Genomic DNA, 20,749 nt, shown 5'->3' on the forward strand with positions numbered 1-20,749 from the left:
TTCTCCTTGGGGCTTTCCTGTTCGAATTCGCCGTAATTGAATTTATCGAAGGGAATCTAATTTATTTTTTCCGACCTGTAGGATTTGTGTGATGGAAGGCTTTTAAATAAACATTTTGTTGTGAATAGGGGAATTTTTAATGTTTGTGTCTTGTGGTAGAATTTGAAATAGCGTTAAATATTGTATGTGATATTTTTAGGCTTAAAGGAGCCCAATGATTAACAGTCCGCCGGACGGTATCGGGCTGTCAGTTAGAACAAAAAGTTGAGACTGTTTTTTTTTCTTTTTTTTTATATTAGTGGGCCCCTATAAGGCATGTGTGGCTACCACCAGTTCGACACTGACATAAACGCTACCGAGAACGTAACTTACTTTCTATGCATCTCGCTCGTACTCGCATATAAGTGCGAGCGAGATGTATAGAAAGTAATTACGTTCCTGATAGCGTATATGTTAGTTATTTGTTGTCGATCTTTTACGAATGTACACTTATATACGAATTATTATTATTACTTATTTCGAATTACTTATACAACCTATTAATGTAAAAATGACATGTAATATTATAAATATTGTGAATAAATAATATGAATATGAATATGAATATATGAATATGTCAGTTTTGACACTGTCAGTGACTCATGGTGCGGGTACTGAAATAAAAGTTTAGTTTTACTCGACTGCGTCAGAAGGAGGGTAATGTTTTTCGAACGTATGTATGTGTTTCCATTTCTTTGGCACTCCCTAGAGCCCGAACGGCTAAACGGTTTTTTGCATACATATAAGGTGTCGTTGAATTCGTTAAAATTGTGGTAGTGAGTGTGTGAGATGGGCTACATACATCTTGAAAATGGCGCCCGCAAATGATCAAAATGGGGGATGGGTGGTTTTATCTTACCATAGCAATATGTGTATCAAATGAAAGCTAGTGAAAAGACCATTTCAAAAATATATGTGTCATATCCATCGATAAAACAAAAAAGACAGATTCATTATTTTTAAGCAGTTGAGTTTTTTCTGTATATACTCGTATATATAGGTTGTCGTAAACAGACGTTTCATTCTGGCAATTTGTTTTATAGCGATGCAAATAAGCAAATAACCATTGAAAAATACATTCACAATCTTATACATAATATGTTATTCCTCGAATCCCATCTCGTTCGCATCAATATGCCTATCAAGCACGAATGATATCAAAATGAGATCAAACAAATTGACATCAATTTGTGATTTCGCATCGGCTTATCCGATTGCTAAGGGAGTCCGATGTATTTGATGTTAGGTAATAAAGGCAGAGAAAACTCGCCAATCATTTGCATTCGCCATTGTACGAAAATTTAATACAGGACTGTCGGTAATTATTCAAATCGGATGCCACAGATTACATCTAGCAGGAGGACCATTCATTACTAATTAATCGTACTCGATCATAATCATCATCATATCAGCCTTTTATCGCCCACTGCTGAGCATAGGCCTCTCTTCCAGTACGCCACTTATCCCGGGCCTGAGCCAATCTCATCCAGAAGTGACCCGCAGTCTTCCGAATGTCGTCCACCCAACGAGCCAACGGACGCCAGAGGCTTCTTTCGTCTGAAAGCGGCCACCATTCCGTTAGCATCTTGGCCCACCTGCCATCACTCTGCCTGGCAACATGTCCAGCCCAGCTCCATTTTAATTTTACTATGAATTATGAGACGGGTGATTTGTGTGTAGGTATACTGTATTTTCCGAAAATCGTTTTTCCTAAGTAGCGATTTCTTCTGCCATTCGCAATTTTTACCAATTTATTTTTTCTCGATATACGAACAGAAATCAAGAAACGACGAGATTGTACCTAATAGCATTTCTAACTATTCGCACATTTTCACATAATACTTATTTTTCAATTGCTTCTTTTCCTGATAGGATTTCTAAACATTCCCATAATTTTCCACTATATTTCATTTGTTTACAATCACGGAAGAGTGCCCTTTGCTAAAGTCTAGATAGGTGCGACGACGAGCGAAGCGAGGAGAAACATGTTAGGTGAACTACGACCAAAACAGCCAGAACTGACTTATTTTATTGTACGATATTGATTTATATTATATTATAATAAGAATAGATGTCCAAATTAAGCGAATGGGTAGAAAACCTATTAGGAAAATAAGCTATTGAAAAATAAATCTAATGGGAAAATATACGAATGGTTAGAAATGTTTTGGTCAAAGGAGGCTATTGAGAAAAAATTAAGTGGTAAATTTTGCAAAACGAAAAATTGCTAGCAGAAAAAAAGATTTCGTCAAAAATATCGCCATAGTCGCTAGAATTAGGTATAGGTATGTGAGCTGTAATCAAATATTGAGTCCCACGAGTACCTACATATTTATTATTTATATTTTTGAGTTACCCCTTTATTTTCCTGTCTTATTTTTCTCGCAAGTAGTTTTAGTTACGAGACAGAATCAGTTTAAAAAAAAATAGTAGTGACTTAGAGTCGAATCAAGAAAAAACTTATTCATAACTGATAAAACACCTTGTATATGGAAATTCTTACATACCTGTATTACCAAAAGCTTGTATTCCATCTTAAATCATACATCGTTTTTATTCCAACCATGAAAAAATCAATCTAATTCATCACTTTCCTCACCGTGTCCACCCCTCTAGCTCGCAGTACATTGAACAAGGACAGTGATACGGTGAAGGATAATTGTTTTCCAACGGAAACATTAATAGGTGACAAATCGTCGGGCCTTCCATATAGACAGAGGACATGTGAATAGATTACCTTCGAGTCGAGCTCGCGTTATGGAGAACATACGGTTACTTGGCTAACTCGACACAACGAAGACATGTCATAATTAGTGGTCCCCTTCAAGTCTAGTGCACTAGCTGTGGTCTATCGTGAAGACTGTAACTTTAGGTATTTAAAAGAAAATAAACAAACCACAATTAGGTATTTTATTGAGCAAGAAAATTCTTTAAGTCAATTAATTTAATTCGATGTGTCAAATTTACAGAAGTTTAACTACGATTTATTACTTACTCAACATAACAACGAAGCTAATGGTGCTATTTTGTTAATAAGAATATATCGGGATGATTCGATTAAACAATAGTAATTTAGTTTTGTAATAAGTATTGAGATATACCTATTTCGCCATTTGAGGGTAGATCAAAACATTACACGATTAAATGAAATAGGTTAAAGCCAGAACAATAAAGTATACTATCCTGGAAGTATTACATTTGGTTTGTTACTTAAATTATAAATGTTTCAAGTACCGGAAAATGTAAAAACACGTCGTTTTCATTTATTTAACTACCTAAAGATACAGACTATAGTGCAACTTGGCTGAAACGGCGGATAAAAGGTAAAATAAAATTATTTAATCGCGTTTATGATATTAAATATGTCTACAAAACACGAGAGTTTAATAATTGTTAAGTATATCATATTATAAGTTCGAATGGCGCGGCCTCAGTTTATCTTAATCTTAAAGGCTTTTCTAAGCTCCATCTAGTGGTAGTAGTGATAAACTTTATGAGTCATTTAAGGGCGCCAGAAGTATGCCGGCTGTATAATAGTCGTTTTAGATCTATATCTAAAGGCAATGGGACGCTTCGGATGTGTCAACGATATGGATTTGATAAGATATGTGTGATAATTATAGTTTCCGTGTTCACTAGACTTACATCGACCGGGATATGAATCGTGATTACCTTTTATACTGAGGATAAAGAAGTCGAAAGACGGATCCAAGAAGCGTAGACGAGCTATCTGTCTATGAAGCAGCTGATGAAGGCCACCTTCCTCTGACCTTAAAACGGAAACTCGCCAACATGTGCATTCTGCCTGTCCTAACCAACGGTGCTTAGATGTGGTCACTCACCGAGGCGCAAAAGACCAAATTGAAGGTTTGCCAAAGAGCTGGAGCGCAGCATACTAGAAGTAAAACGGATTGACCGAATCTGTAACTTTACGCTGCGCTCGAAAACACGCAATACTGATGTTGGAGCTAACACCGCCAAGCTGAAATGGGACTGGGCCGGCCATATCTACCACATGCACCCACAGAGTTGGGTCAAAATAACCACAGAATGGGTGCCGCAAAGCGGGACGACCTGGACGCATATCTCAACGACTGGCCGGAGATTGCTCAAAACTGAGACGAATGGAAATCGAGGGGCCTTTGCCCAGCTGTAAGACACCGTATAGGCTTATATATTTATGAGCTCCTGATATTTCGACGCAGTTACATGCATCTTGTTCACGGGTAACTGGAGATAGCGGGTGGGTGACAAATTTGTGTAAACCGCGCTCGGTCTACCCTCATTCGTGCGCATCGGCTGCGTTCGCTTTCAACGTTACTGGTCGCGTCCACACTTGTCACACTTATTCATATCCCAGTCGATTTAACTCTAGTGAAACTAACCGTGAATCATTCAAAACTGTTAAATCCCGTGTTCAAAGTAGGGTAACCCTTAAGGATGTACCAAGGGTCCTTTTCGAAATTAAAGCCGTTTGTACTTTATAACAACTGTAATAATCTCCCAAACAAGTCTCACAAACAAGATATAAAAATACACACTTGATATTCTAAGGCAAACAGTCGTTAACTAGTTTGAGCAGGTGACAGCGCCATCTCTCGGTGCATTTGGAAACTAACCACCACGATATGTGTGATTAAAGTTATGAATTGGACACTAATAATAGTAGCAAACGAATGTGCCACATGTGTGCGTTCAAAATACGAATACTTAGTTTGAGGTGACACATCGTTAAAAAATTAAATCTAGAAATGCGGCGCTTGCTTGCTTGCTTCCCGTAACCCGCGCTCATCCCGATATATCGCGCGTAGTGAATTGGCTTTTGCGCTACCAGGAAATACTCGTAAAGTACACACAGATAAATAGCTATTGTCCGCTGCGAAGCGCTGGTGACCTAGCGGTAAGAGCGTGCGACTGTCAATTCGGAGGTAGCCGGTTCAAACCATCCGGCCAATAAGTTTTTCGGAACTTATCTACGAAATATCATTTGATATTTACCAGTCGCTTTTAGGTGAAGGAAAACATCGTGAGGAAACCGGACTAATCCTAATAAGGCCTAGTTTACCCTCTGGGTTGGAAGGTCAGATGAGATGGCAGTCGATTTCGTAAACACTACTGCCATAGTTGTCTAGCTGACCCAAGGCTCCCATGGCAAAATGCCGGAACAACGCGAGGAAGAAGGAGATAAATAGCTATTTTGTTGTATGCTTTCCTAATATGTATTATAGGGAAGACTGTTCAGTGTGACATTACAAAATCTTCATATAGAAAAGGCTTTTAAAATGGCCAGTGTGCAACAGAGTGGTTCTCAAACCTCTGCCGTTATTGTTCCGAGCCATTTAGATACGTGCAGCGGTCGAGTATTAGCACAGAGGTGGATTGAATTTCGAGAGGCTCTTAGCGCCGTCGAGTAACAAGCGGTAGCGATTCAATCAATCAATCAATACAGGGTGACTGGTAATTCGTCGTATTCCTTCAAGGGGATTATTCTACAGCTTATTTGGAGTGATTAAAGTCCAGTCAACCAGGGGTCAAAACTCATTGGTTTTCAAGTTATTCAAGATTATGGATTTTTTTAATAAATACCCGCTTTTTGACCTAAAACTAGTATTTTTTTTTTAAACTACGTATTTTTCAAATAAAAAAAAAGCTGCTGCCTTCAGTAGTGATATGAAGAGGTATTAGAAGAGAAGGGTCTTGGGGGACTTTCAGTACGAGTATATGTGCCTCTGACTCTTATGGAGACACCTCTAATTACGGAAATTTGAACTTTAACTTTCAGCCAGAAAATAATTTGTGAATACGCTTTTCCCCCATTTATCATTTAACTTTGATACTGTTTTTTTTTTAAAGAAACTATTGCTACCTACAGTTCCATCGCATGAGATGACTAGTGGCGTAAATATATATTTTTTAAATATATATATATGAGATGACTAGTGGCGTAAATATATATTTTGACTTGAAGTCACGCTGGATGTATGGGATTGCGCGCGAGAACGCAACCTATGCTAGCAGGTCTTTGTATTTTGTATGTTTTTTATTTCATTTTATTGTTATTCTCTCTCTCTCTCTTGTCGGCTGGAAGTCGCCAGCAATATACTGAGATGAGATCATTTCATGGCACTTTCACCTTTTTATATTTCTCTGTTTATATACTATAATAATAACTATAATTTTCTATTTTGTGTTTGTTTGCTTACATATTTCTATTATTTCTATTCTACATATAAGCTACCTTTCGAGTGTCGGATCGTTAAGTGACAGGATATCTACTACCCACTCACTTGCTTTTGGTAACTGAAGTTACCAGCTGTCACCCTTATTTTATTATAATAATAGAAGTCACTGAAAAATATTATGAAGCAAGTGAGTGGCTACAAGACTACAACAGCATAACTTTTGCAACGTTAATGCTACAGCGTTCACGTGGTCAATGTCACTATCAATGTCCTATGTCCTTGATAGAATTAGTGAGGGAATGAAAGTTCTAATCGCGACAGAAATGCCATAACGATAACGACAATAAAGCAATTTTCCAAGCATATTGACAGACAATAACGATGCAACAGTAATGCTGCTACAAGACTCACCTTACGTTTGTTACAACTTTTATTTTAGGGGTCCTAAAATAGAATAATTGTTTTTTATAAATAAAACAAGTCACTGTAGTTACAAACTTTATTTAAAAAAACGTAATTTTAATTACTGATCGCCTTAAGGGCCTTGATTACAGGGTTCTTAAAAATGCTATCTCTTAACAATTAAAAAGAATTCCCGGCTAGGGAAGAAGAGAGCAAACGTGGGTTTAGCGGTTACCTACACTTATGGTTGGACACTCTGAGTACGTTATCTTACTAGATATTATTACATTTATTTAAAGTTAGGCACCGATAAAGACTAGAGTAATACCTACATATACATAGAATGTAGGTACTTAAATGCGTAATTTTCATTTTACAATAACGTCCGCTGCCGCTCGTAGCTTGCGCGAGCCACGTCCGGTACGTTTGCAGGCTGTATGTGTGCTCCCACGCAAGAGTCCTGATGAATGCGTACGAGGAGCGAGGGCTCCATGCGACTAAAATCACTGGGAAATAGTCTGGAACATTTACTACTGTAATATTCTAAGCAAGTTTCATTTTGCAATAACGTCCGCTGCCGCTCGTGGCTTGTGCGACGCCGCATCCGGCACATTTGCAGGCTGTATGAGGGTATGTGTGCTGCCGCGCAAGTGTTCTAATGGATGCGTACGAGGGCCCCATGCGACTAAAATCACTGGGTAATAGTCTAGCTAGAATATTGACTGTTGTAATAGACTAAATCATTTGGTATTAAATACCGTAAGCCTTGGTTCTTTGACAGTTTGTACTGTGGCTGTGAAAATGCCCAAATATGCCCATATTTATGTATGTATATTTGGGCATTTTCAGAACGCCTCTTTTTGTAAAGTAAGAAATGTGGAATGTGACTTATGTGTACTTTAAGTCAAGGGAAAGTAAAGAATTATGATTTTTAAAGTCTACAAATTAGTATCAGTTTTTTGAAGCTTTGACACAAGGACTTTTGTATGTACTCGTACAACAACAACAACAACACTGGCTCAAGAAGTATGAAAACCTGCCTCTAGGTGCCTCTACTACCTACTTACTCATGGTTATCATTACCAATAAGTAGCACATTTTATTTAAAAAAAACTCGTAAATAGTATATTGTGTATTAAGGGCGGTAAACAAGAAAATAAGAACGCGTGTGAATAGAAGCCCGAAGCCGACATTAACAAGAGCTCGTAATTCCTGTACCGCCCGTAGCACACACAATGATTTTCATCACAGTTGTAAGGAAAAACAGGGAAAAGAATAAAACTTCTGCCTAATTTCGGACGTACATTCTAAATTACAGCACAGCCTTAGATCAAAATTTAGTATTTACGGACCGTATCGTCTACATGTAACAACACGTTTAACGAGCAAGTGTAATGAAAGTCTTAAAAGCCTTGCTGAAAACCTTTCTTAGCCCACATCAATTATTACTGGAATCAGCTACCTATTTTCTATAAGATATCAATATAAGTTATCAAATAAAACAACGTAATAATAAAAACCCGAATAGCGCATTTCTCAAGCTTGCAAATTCATCCAAGAAAGATGAAATGCCGCGAACTTTATCTAGATATTCTTCAAACTAAGACCGGAGGGCGGAACGAGGAATCGAGGTTAGAGTTTAGAGTGCACAAAACTGTAGAATAAACAAACGTAATCCCGCCATCCGTAGCGGCATATCTGTGTCGAGACGGGCATCCATCGTCGGGGCTCCGGGGGTTTTGTGAGGAGCGACAATACTACGATGTAAGCAAATGTTTTTTTTTGTGGAAATGGGAATGTTTTTTGTTCTACATAATCCCAAACTTCGACATAGCGTAGCGGCATATATGTGTGAGTCGGGTATCACTGGAATCGGGCTTTAATGCTAAAAACGATGTTATGGCGATAAAATGACCGGTCTGGCCTAGTGGGTAGTGACCCTGCCTATGAAGCTGATGGTCCCGGGTTCAAATCCTGGTAAGAGCATATATTTGTGTGATGAACACGGATATTTGTTTCTGAGTCATGGGTGTTTTCTATGTATTTAAGTATTTATATTTATATATTATATGTATATATCGTTGTCTATGTACCCTCAACACAAGCCTTATTGAGCTTACTGTGGGACTTAGTAAATTTGTGTAATTATATATACTATTTATATTATTTAAAGCACATCGAGTTATAATTGCACAAAACTGTAGAATAAACAAACGTAATCCCGCCATCCGTAGCGGCATATCTGTGTCGAACGAAACGAGACGAGCAATGAGCATCCCTCGTGGAACCCCGGGTTTGTGTGAGGAGCGAGAATATCACGTAGCCTGTATTAAGGGATTTCTTTATCGATTTAGATCATCAAATGTCTTCAAAGATCCAGCGACTGTGCAGCGAGTGTGCACCCGAATTTGAATCAGATTGCGTGCTTAACTGAACTTATGTTGCGCGCAATCTACAGCATACGTGTACGTGTGTGGCGCATTCGCCAGATCTGGACGCACCTTAAAGATTATCCACAAAGTAATATAAATTTAAGATTTATATGTTTGAGGATCCGATCAAGATACACAGGTGTTGACAACCGCCCCTTTATTGTCTAGGAAATTTTGGCCACAGTTACTGAGTGTAGTGTCTTAACAGATGAGATAAGGGTATTAAGTACAACATTTAATGCAACTTTGCAATGAATTTAGTGCAAAATCGTTTCAAACCTGATAATAAAACGTATTATCTCAGCGCTAGCGGTAATCTTGTGCACCAGTATATCCCTGCAAACCACGCATCGATAATTTGTCTCATAATATCGTTTCAATCCCGTTCCTCAAAAAAACCAACTCGCTGCGATATCAGCACCGGTCCTAACGCTGCGATATGTCTTCGCAAGCCGTAGTTTGTCTCGTAATCGCGTTACGTCTGGGCCTAATGAAAGAACTGGATCTAGACCCGGCGGTGCCTGGTTTTAGATCTGCAGCGGATACGAATAGGTGGAACTATTCGTTTTAGGATGTTCGGTGTTTATTGCACTGTGAGGCTCATTGCTTGTTTTATCTAGAGTTTTCCAAGTCCTAGAGTCAATTTTGCAAGTTTCAATTTGGTTCCTTTGAAGGTCATACGAACCCGCCGCCAAAATACGCTGGCATCCAATAAAGGTTACGCTCCAATTTTACGACATGTTTAAAATACCATGCTTGTATTATTGTTCTATTGAAGTAGATGAATTTTACGCTATAATGCGTTAAAGGCACTGGGGCTGATTTTTGAATTTCGAGCGCTCGATTTCACATTCGTCACTCGAAAATCTGTGGAAAACGGCGAATTAATATTTTAGAAATACGAGCAATAGAAATTGGGAATCTAGTGGTATTGACCACTCGTTTTCAATTATATTAGTAGAATTTAAATGCTAGTGGAGATAAATTGAAGGGAATTACACGAAATCGAGCACTCGAAATTCAAATATCGGCCCCCTGGTCGTTTGTCGGGAGAGCCAATCACCGAACAGCATTATTAAAGTACTGTATGAGCAAGGTTTCTGCTGTAGGTACCTATTTAATTAGTGTTTCTAATTATAGCGCAACAACGGCATAACTGTAAAAGCGCATGTAATGCCTTTGGTGTTGCAGGCGTCCATAGGCTACGGTGCCTGCTTACCATCAGGCGGGCCGTATGCTTGCTTGCCACCGTCGTGGTATAAACACCGGCACAGATGGCCGAAAAATTAAAAAATATCAAATATAGGGGTCTCGGCCCAGCATACGATTTCGTACCTTTTGTCGTCGAAACCCTTGGTCCGTGGGGTCCGAATGCGTCTACACTATTCAAAGATTTAACTAAAAAAATAGCAGATGCCACCAGTGATCGTAGAGCTGGCAGCTTCCTCGCACAAAGAATAAGTATTGCGATACAACGAGGAAATGCTCTCAGCATCTACGGCACCATGCCGCAGGGGAAGTTTTTAATTATTCATTTTTAGATTTAGATTTTAAGTTTTATAGGTTATAATGTGTAAATCATTTATTTGCTAGAATACAGTCAAGTGGCGATGTTATAATATATATATATCTCTCACTATCTGAAGGTTGTCTGGAAGAGATCGCTGTTTAGCGATAAGTCCCCCTGATGTTACCTACCAATGTGTATATTTTATCAATTTCTGTATCTGTTTTTTATGTAGTGTGCAATAAAGAATTTTATTATTATTCCCTTTATTTTTTTTTGGGTCTTAGGCTAGATCATTTATAATATGAATATAAAAGTAAAATATAAAAACACTTACAAAACAATACAAAATATATATAAACACATTATAAAAAACCTAACCTAGGGTGCCGCCAGCAGCGGGGCAGGGCCCAAGCTGCCGGTGGTCAGGGCCACAGAGAGAGGAACCGGCGGACTATCCGCGCCGTGTCCAAGATCACCGCCTTCTGCATCTGACCTTTGATCCAACCACCTAGCGAGAGTCTCTCAAGGTGTTGGTCGAGACTCTTCGCTATGAGACCATTCGCTGAAACGAATTATTATTATTATTATTATATATATATATATATATATATATATATATATATTCTGCTCTGATTTTAGTTTAGAGTAATTTAATTTAATAATTGGCATGTAATTATTATTGTTATGTAATGAGTTGATAGTGTTGATACCTGAATAAATAACATTTTTATTTATTTATAACAATTTCTAGCAACGGAAACAATATTCATGTCAATTTTCATGTTATTTCAGAATATCGTTTAGTGTAGTATGTATGCGATATTGAACTTACAAGTCTAAGGAGAGACTTTGCCTCCGTATGTGTGTTCTGCTGCTTGTACATGGGCTGTGCTCTGAAGAATTATTAGACATGATGCCAACGGCCACTTTCTATCACCGCACCGCTCGCCGTCGGCAGGGTGTTCATCCTCACACCCTACAACCTAAATGGTCGCGCACTGTACGGTTTAATAGAAACCTCCTCCCGCGGACGCTCCGGCTGTGGAATGAGCCCCTGCCGAGGTTTTCCCGAGGGTCTACAGTATGACGTTCTTCAAAAAAAGGAGTACAGATTTTTTAAAGAGTCGGCAACGTGCATGTAGCACTTCTGGAGTTGCAGACGTCCATAGGCTACGGTGACTGCTTACCATCAGGTGGGCCGTAGGCTTGGACGTCGTCGTAGAGAGAGGAAATACGTGTCACGTTTTGTACTTTTGATTTTGGTTTGTTATATTTATTTTTACGACCGGTTTGGCCTAGTGGGTAGTGACCCTGCCTACGATACTGATGGTCCCGGGTTCAAATCCTGGTAAGGGCATTTATTCGTGTGATGAGCATGGTTATTTGTTCCTGAGTCATAGGTGTTTTCTATGTATTTAAGTATTTATAAATATTTATATATTATATATATCGTTGTCTAAGTACCCTCAACACAAGCCTTATTGAGCTTACTGTCCTATAATATTTATTTATTTGCGTATTTATTTTTGTGGGAACATTAATTGCATGTAAAAATACGCAAGTAAGTATAACGGGTTAGTGATATTAGCCGTGAGATCTGATGAGCCAAGTTTTAAACAGAAGTATACATTATTTATTGAGATAAAAGGCCAATCTACTGTCGCAAGTTTCGCGCGGCGTGCCATATCTTTTGTTCCTCTCTAACGTCCTGGCTTTACGCCCTCTCCTAATACTTTCTATCCACCATCATTCTAATGTAAATCACCTTCTGCAAACACCGTTTCATCCTGATTTATTTAAACCCCAACTTAACCAACAAAGGAATAAAACTCCAAGAAGGGGTTGAATTAAACGGGGTCGTAACCTACCGTAAAGGATTTCCTCAGCAACACTAACCCGGTGATTCGCCGTACGCAATCCCGATTTATCGGTCCGGGCGAAGCCGGGAAGCCCGCAATTCCGCAATGGATTCCCGATCGAATTAGCCATTTTATTATTGCATTTTCTTCTGAATAATGACTTTAAACGGTATTTAAGTTGGATTTTAAATGCAGGAGCTTTTAGAGTTTTATGTTTAAGCTTAGAGAAATGGTTCTGAAAGATAATGGTTACTGTCCTATTCCCATTTCAAGTTTTACGATTTTTCTACATTATTAAACTCGCGCCGATGTTTTTGTCAACTTTAGCCAGTTTTTCTCCGAGAGCACGGGGACAATTCCATCCTCGACACGTCGTAGATAATTTTAAAGATTAAGAGAAAAGGGGACGATCGATTCTTCATACAAATATATATAGGCCTCATTTTCCTCCCTAGATATTGACATTATGGAAAATATTTTTACAGAACTTTATGTATTTTAGTCATAGCTATGGGAAAAAGCAAACGGTCGGGCCGTTTGATGTTTTCCTTTTTTAGGGTTCCGTAGCCAAATGGCAAAAAACGGAACCCTTATAGATTCGTCATGTCCGTCTGTCTGTCCGTTTATGTCACAACCACTTTTTTCCGAAACTTTAAGAACTATACTGTTCAAACTTGGTAAGTAGATGTATTCTATGAACCGCATTAAGATTTTCACACAAAAATAGAAAAAAAAAAACAATAAATTTTGGGGGTTCCCCATACTTAGAACTGAAACTCAAAAAAATTTTTTTCATCAAACCCATACGTGTTGGGTATCTATGGATAGGTCTTCAAAAATTATGTTGAGGTTTCTAATAAGGTCCGACCGAGATCTCGGTCTCGGTCTCGGTCTTGGCCGAAACAAAAAAAGCGTTCTCGGTCGGACCTTAGTTTCTAATATCAATTTTTTCTAAACTGAATAGTTTGCGCGAGAGACACTTCCAAAGTGGTAAAATGTGTGCCCCCCCCCCCCCCTGTAACTTCTAAAATAAGAGAATGATAAAACTAAAAGAAATATATGAGGTACATTACTATGCAAACTTCCGCCGAAAATTGATTTGAACAAGATCTAGTAAGTAGTTTTTTTTTAATACGTCATAAATGGTACAGAACCCTTCATGGGCGAGTCCGACTCGCACTTGGCCGCTTTTTTATTATTATAAAAGTAAGAAAGCGAAGAACAGGTTTCATACTAATTTTTAAGTACTCCTAACTCTTATACTCTTATTCTTTATCCTTACAGTAAGGGGGTGAACGTGTTATATTTCCACAATGAGAAGGTTCAAAGAGTTTCACCCTCCATACATACTCGTAAGATAGGCATAAGCTAGGAAAATAAGGCGTGGAAAACCATTGGGGCGCGCAATATTTTCCGTTTAACCGTAACTTCCCGGGTCCGTCTGTTGGAACACGGAAACACGGACAAAGTTAATAAACACAAAGGAAAATGAAAGTTTATATTGCCAAACATACCTTCGTGTAACATGCATATATCCTAATGTATACTCAAAACAATTACCAACATATCAACACCAAGACAGGTTTACGCGTTTACCGCTAAGGAAACCTCCGTTTACTATGGCCCCACAATTTCAAAGCACATCAGGCCATACACAGCACATCACACACCACATGTATATTATTATGAATTAAAGAATGTTCTATTTTTGTATTTGTATGTACATCAGGGAGTATAGGGATCCTTGGTGTGGACATCTAAAGTGACGTCCAATTCCGTGGCCATCTGGAAGGGAAGGGAAGACTGCGCTGACTTCCAAGAAACTGTGTTCAACAAAGCGAGGCGATACTATACTCCGTGGTAAAGGCTGCTACTAAATAAGTCGCAAATCAGGCCCCATATAGAGTACTGCTGTCACCTTTAGGCAGGAGCTCCTGGATACCCTTCAACTCAATCCCAAGGCATGCTGTACGAATTATCGATGATCTCAAACTCATAAGCAACATTGAACCCTTAAGTCTAAGAAGAGACTTTGCCTCCATGTGCGTGTTCTACCGCTTGGACAATGGGCTGTGCTCTGAGGAATTGTTTGATATGATCCCAACGGCATCTTTCTATCACCGCACCGCTCGCCGTCGGCAGGGTGTTCTTCCTCACTCATACCCTAGAAGAGGAATTTCCTCTTGCGGACGCTTCGGCTGTGGAATGAGCTCACTGCTGAGGTTTTCCCGAGGGGCTACAGTATGGGGTTCTTCAAAAGGAGTGTACACGTTTTTAAAGTGTCGACAACGCGCACGTAACACTCCTGTAGTTGCTTATGGCCGTATGCTTGTTTGCCACCGACATGGTATTAAAAAAAAAATATAATAATAATATAGACTGGTTGCCAAAAGCAGACGTGTGATAATCTAGTTACCACAACAGTACCGTCAGTACCGCTACCAGTGGGGTGACAGTCGACCTTTCGGGCGCTCTCGGCTCAGCATTGCTCCGAGCAATTATAGGTTGGCACAACTTGGCGTCCCTTTGAGTGCACAACCACAGATGAGATAATGACTTCAATTTTAACAATCCTAAATAGCCGAAAGAAATAGTGACTATACATTAGAAAGGGTCAACATGATTCGTCCCTGAATCGCTGTCAAACTTCGGTTAGGTAGGAAGTGTCATTTCTGTACAGTAGTCAAAGAGTAGTATAAGTCGTGGAATGTATGGGGCCCAATACATTCCACGACTCTTCTCTTTCCGAACAGACTCTATAAATAGGTACAGATAGCATTAAAAACGCATTGTCTTATCCGCTACTGCCGACTCTACCTAATAAGTAGTTTAGTAAATGACACGGAACCTTACACAAACAAATGTCAAACCCCTATATTCATGAGCTCATCTCCCTACTTAGGCAATGAAATTAGCCACAAATCATTGCCGCGGAGCATAAATCAGCTGCGAACTTCGCAGGCAAAGTTGCCCCGTAAAAAGTTCGCCGACATAAATTTGCCGGGTGTTTATTTATTTTGTTAGCGAAGTTGGTATTGGGATCGCTAGTTGTGATTAACCTCTGTTATAGGGTCTGTATCTGTTGGTATATGTTAAGACCTGAGTGGACGCTCGAAGTGGAGCGTTCGGCGGGGCGTGCAGCGTGGCGTCGGGCTCACAAGGGATTTGAGCAGCGTGTTCACTAAGGCCGCTCCTATACGTTTGCATTTGGTTAATATGCACGCCGCACGCTCCGCCCCGCTGCACGCCAAACTCCAGCGTCCACTCAGACCTTATACTTAGACAAACGAATAGATAGATACCTAAATAGGTAAAGCCGGACCACGCTGTTTTCATGCCAAGTGCTACTTACCGTAGTTAAAAAAACACAGCGAATTCAAGTTTTTCATACAAAGCTTGTTTTAGCTCCATTTCGTTTGTTTTATAAGCTCGAGCTATATTGTACAATGCAAGCATCGCACATTTTTCGCGTCAGCGTTAAAATTAAATATAATAACTTTATAATAATTGCTGTATTTGCGATTACGCCATACATCGATTCATGAATTAGTTTACGTTTATACGTGCTCCCAGCTAGTACTCATATACCTTGGTTATCAATAAATACATATACCAAAATCTGTGTTTCCATCAAGACTACAGTCAATCAAGAATCATATCAGCTCAGATGTACGACCCGTACATATGTAAATTAATAACATGTGATTTTATGTGAAAAGTTTCATTACAATCCAACACGTAGTTCTAAGTAAGTAAGTAAGTAATTTATTTATTGTAAACTGTGTACATAAAGAACGAAAAAAAATTAATTATTATAAAAAAACAAAAAAACCCGACTGCACACTAAAAAGAGGAAAACAAGCCCCACAAGAATATTGTTGTTGATGGTAAGTATCGCAGGCGGGGACCAACAGAGGGTTACTTATAGTCATTTTGTTTGTTGGTCCCCGCCTGCGATACTTACCATCAACAACAATATTCTTGTGGGGCTTGTTTTCCTCTTTTTAGTGTGCAGTCGGGTTTTTTTGTTATAATATTTTTTTTTATTATAACTTTTTAGTTATTCCCAAAAATCCTATGACACTCCCGTGATCAAGACGAATCTAACGATAAGCCGTTTAGGCTACAGGAGGCCACAAAGAAACAGACATACATACATTATCCTCCTCCCTTTGGCAGTCGGGTAAAAAAATAAGAACGAAACTCCGTTTGTACGGGAAGGTGAAATTCGGCTGAGCTTCCTGCGGACTTTTAAATAGATATGTACTTATAAAATAAGTACCGTCTTCCGAGGTGAATAGGGACAAAACTTAAAATGTGATTTACCTGGTCAATGTTAATTTCTTAGAAAATACCTACACAAATTGTATCATACAAAATCTACGATTAATTTCAATCAAATGATATAATTTGTGTAAGTATTTTCTAAGAAATTATCGGTTACATAAATAACATTTTAAGTGTTAATTTTTAAACAATTAGCACCATCTAGCGTAAGCCTTCGAAGCTATGACAATGACAATGTTTTCAACATGGAGAATTGCTGAGTAGTTTTGACTTCATAGTAGTACCATAAACAGCGTATAGATGGCGCTAACTTATACTACCCAACCTGTGATGTGAACATTGTTTCTTTCGTGTTTTCGATTTCGCTACAAATATGAAACCCTTAACATAGTCACCTATGCTATGGTCCTAGTCGTAGCCGATAACATAGGTTTCCCGGTATGGAGAGGAAAGAGGAAATGCTTCGCTAGCGCTGAATGGGTTAATATCCATACTAATATTTATACATGCGAAAGTGTCTGTTTGTTCCCTCTTCACGCTTAAACCTCTGAACCGATTTAGTTAAAATTTGGTATAGAGATAGTTTGGGTCCCGGGGAAGGGCATAGTATAGTTTTTATCCCGAAAATCATCCCTCAAGAGAGTGAAATGCTGGGTGGAAGGTGCAAGTGAGTTAATTGATTCGCAAATATAAGAAGTTGCAATAGCTAGTAATAATATAATCATCATCATTTTACACAGACGAGTCGCAGGTAAAAGCTAGTCTAATATCAAAGAGAATTTGAAATAGAGGTGGATTGTCAGACAATTTTGTAGCCACAGTAAATTGACTGCCATCTTTCGACACATGATTAAAACTTTTAGAAGAAAATAGTTTTTTCTTTATTCTTTCACTGATCGTGTTAAATTTGTTAAATACCAAAAAGTGGCGCCATCTTACCGGGCATTGGTTAAAGGTTGTGGCGCCATCGCTCGAAACGATGCCGCCATGCCTTTGGCATTTTTATCTATTCACTTTTTGATATTTAACAAATTTAAAACAAAGACAAATGGCGTTCTAAAAGTTTTAATCATGTGTCGAAAGATGGCAGTAAATTTATGTGGCTACAAAGTTTTCTTTGACAATCCACCTCTATTTCTCTTTGCTAAAATAAAACAATAATCACTATATAACTCTACTTTATTTTTATTACTTCACACTCAAGCCTTATACTTGTCATTATGTTTATAATTGATCTTCTTATCAATGCCAAGCAGTTGCCGTATAATGAACTCAGGCAAACGCTTGTGGCGCCATCTAGTGGGCAGTGGGGTGTGGTTGGCCTTCTCAAGTTTGCTGGCCACGTACTGTTCGGCGGAGAAGTCGTTGGCTTGCTTGATGAGCGCTAGGAGTTCGTTTTGGAAGGCCTTCTCTTTGATTTGACGGCGGCGTTGCTTTATCTGAAAATAAAATTAAGTTTTAAGACTGAGATGTAACTAATCATTAATAAATACTTTTTATTGCACACCTCAATATAGAAACAAAACAATGTATACAACATATTAAGAAGAGGTAAACAAAAGGCGGTGTTATCACTAAAAAGCGATCTCTTCCAGACAACCTTTAAGTAGTAGAATTTAAATTCAATTCAACTGAAAATTGCTTTATCTACTCTTTAAGTCAACTATAAGCGTGGATATTACAAGGGCGCAGAAACGACTGAAGACCCGATGGTGTGACGAGCTGGCTGACTTCACAGGATTAACATGGAATAGACAGGCTAGTGATAAACTGCATTGAAATAAGATGGGTGAGGCGTTTGGTACCTATGTATCACTTGGCTAAGTAAACAAATTAATAATAAGTGTGGATCAACTGTTTCTTGTTGTTATTCTGTCCCGTCAGTCAGGGGACAAAAGTTGTACAATTTGTTAGAAGAAATTGTACACATCGTCCTAGTAATATGCTTGATAGATGGCCCTTTATGGAAAGGGTTTATGACTACCACAAAAAAGGATGTTCAATGAATTAAAATGCCTTCAAATCAGGTTTTAGAGAGTGACCAGTATTGGCAGGAACAAGAGTATATTCGTTTTTAGAAGACTGCTCTAAAAGATTTCAGTCTTTTAAGTCCAGAGTCAAATCCTTTATTGATCTTTTTTTAAACAGCACTCGAGTCTCCAAATAAAGATCCCATTAACAATTTTGTGGGTCTTATCTTAATACTAGATGCAGGTAACTTTAACCAGTTATTTAATTATAACTCCTATGGTAATTGAAATACGATTCAAAATGAACGAATGGAAAAATGATGTGATTTCTTGTGTAGTCCCTATACGGTTACTGAGTGCCGGCGAGTCGAACGCTACCGAACCAGTCTAAAATGTGTCCTCGATATGAGGAACAAAGGCGCCTTATCGGAGAGCGCACCTACACTGGTTTTTTGAGCGTCGGACTAGCCCGTACTCAGGTGCCATTTAGAATTATATGAGCCTTTTTTTGCAGGCAGTGGCATGCGCCGTTTTAGTTAACAATAGACATAAGATTAGCCGTTCCGGGCCAACTTAAAATCGAACAACTATACCTGTGCCATTAATTTTATATGCAGTAAATAAATTATATATTAAAAACTAAACTACAAAACTTCCTCGCTCAAAGAATTAGTCTTGCGATACAGCGAGGAAATGCTGCTAGCATCTACGGCACCATGCCGCAGGGGGATAGTTTTATTTTATTTTAAGTCTAGTTTTATTTATTTTTAGATCTTGGTTTTTGCAGTAAATTAAAAAAAGAACTAAAAGTTTCCTAAATAGGATTCAAGCCTCTACAAAAGACTAGGGTATCGAACAAGTTGAAAGAACTCAATTTTTGAATTAATTAAATGATTCTAGAAAACACAGCTGAGTCTTAAAGCAGAGGAGTCTAAGGACTCAAATTTGAACCAACACTAGACTCACGAGAATGTAACCATGGCAACATAAATATCAGTGCAAAAGCCTCACCCTCGCCCAGCGATGCCTCATCCTCTTCCACAGCTTCCTTCTATGATGCTTCTTCATTTTCTTCCTCCTAATAACAATCAGCCGAGCCGCCTGAATCTCATCTTGCTTGATCGATGGCAACCCCACTTCATCCTTCCTCCAGTCCTCTACCAGAGGCAGGATGGACCGCGGATTGATTATAGGTATGTACGGAATAGGATCCTGCTTAATTCTGGCTATTATCGGCTTATCATTAATCTCTACACCAATTTCTCTCGGACAAAAAGAAATTACTCCAGCCTTTGGAAAAACATCGTTTTTAGACACCGAAACTGGCTTAATATTCAATGGTTTACATTCCTGCAGCGTATTTAGAGCTGTTTTGATGTTTATCAACCGCAAATCTGGAATATAAAACAGTTATTTCAGTCAAAACGCTAAAAATAAGGACTGTGACATAACCTCAAACGGTACTTACATTTAGCGGAGTTTTGTATAGAATTCATCATGGTGATGAATCGGGTTTAGGTTTTTTCATTAATTTACTTTTAAAACATACTAATAATGTTAGTTGATTATTTTATACAATAAAATCATAAATGAAATATTGCTGTGCTCAGTGACGTTTGATGTGACATTTGACGGATAGTGTGGCCATGCCATGTAGTACTAATATTATTTGTTAGTGCTGTGCAACATAAATGTTCGGTTTTCTGAAATCAAGATCTATCACAGAAATAACCCATTAAAAACATTTTCATGTAAAATGTTACCAAGAAGAAACCATAAGGCTCCCACTGTCAAAAAGTTATCAGATCTCCGTAAGATCTCTTGTAGAACCCAGCTTCTAACTCTACAAGCCCTAACTTCACAAACACTACACCTTAGTCAAAATATCATAGGCCTAAGGTGAACAATTTATTCACTATTCATTATTTTTTATTATACAATACGACGAATATTATTTGACGACCAGTTTGGCCTAGTGGGTAGTGACCCCGCCTACGAAGCCGATGGTCCCGGGTTCAAATCCTGGTAAGGGCATTTATTCGTGTGATGAGCATGGATATTTGTTCCT

General features: G+C 38.6%; 1 protein-coding gene across 1 annotated transcript; it reads right to left on the reverse strand.

Annotated features, from left to right (window-relative positions):
- Positions 1-17,872: 17,872 nt before the first annotated feature.
- LOC133527004 (uncharacterized) lies at positions 17,873-20,323 on the reverse strand. The gene is made up of 3 exons (XM_061863890.1): positions 20,150-20,323; positions 19,693-20,075; positions 17,873-18,150 (listed from the first exon to the last, which is right to left on the reverse strand). The coding sequence occupies exons 1-3, from the start codon at positions 20,178-20,180 to the stop codon at positions 17,911-17,913; spliced, it is 654 nt and encodes a 217-aa protein (XP_061719874.1). The 5' UTR covers positions 20,181-20,323; the 3' UTR covers positions 17,873-17,910.
- Positions 20,324-20,749: the final 426 nt, after the last annotated feature.

This window comes from Cydia pomonella, chromosome 17 (assembly GCF_033807575.1).
Source record: "Cydia pomonella isolate Wapato2018A chromosome 17, ilCydPomo1, whole genome shotgun sequence".
Lineage (NCBI taxonomy): Eukaryota > Metazoa > Arthropoda > Insecta > Lepidoptera > Tortricidae > Cydia > Cydia pomonella.

Excerpts from the sequence above, each read along its gene's own strand:
- LOC133527004 (XM_061863890.1), bottom strand. The coding sequence starts at position 20,180 with ATGATGAATTCTATACAAAACTCCGCTAAAT. Across the intron at positions 20,076-20,149 it reads TATACAAAACTCCGCTAAAT|ATTTGCGGTTGATAAACATC; the intron begins GTAAGTACCGTT and ends TTTATATTCCAG. Across the intron at positions 18,151-19,692 it reads TGAGGCATCGCTGGGCGAGG|ATAAAGCAACGCCGCCGTCA; the intron begins GTGAGGCTTTTG and ends TTTTATTTTCAG.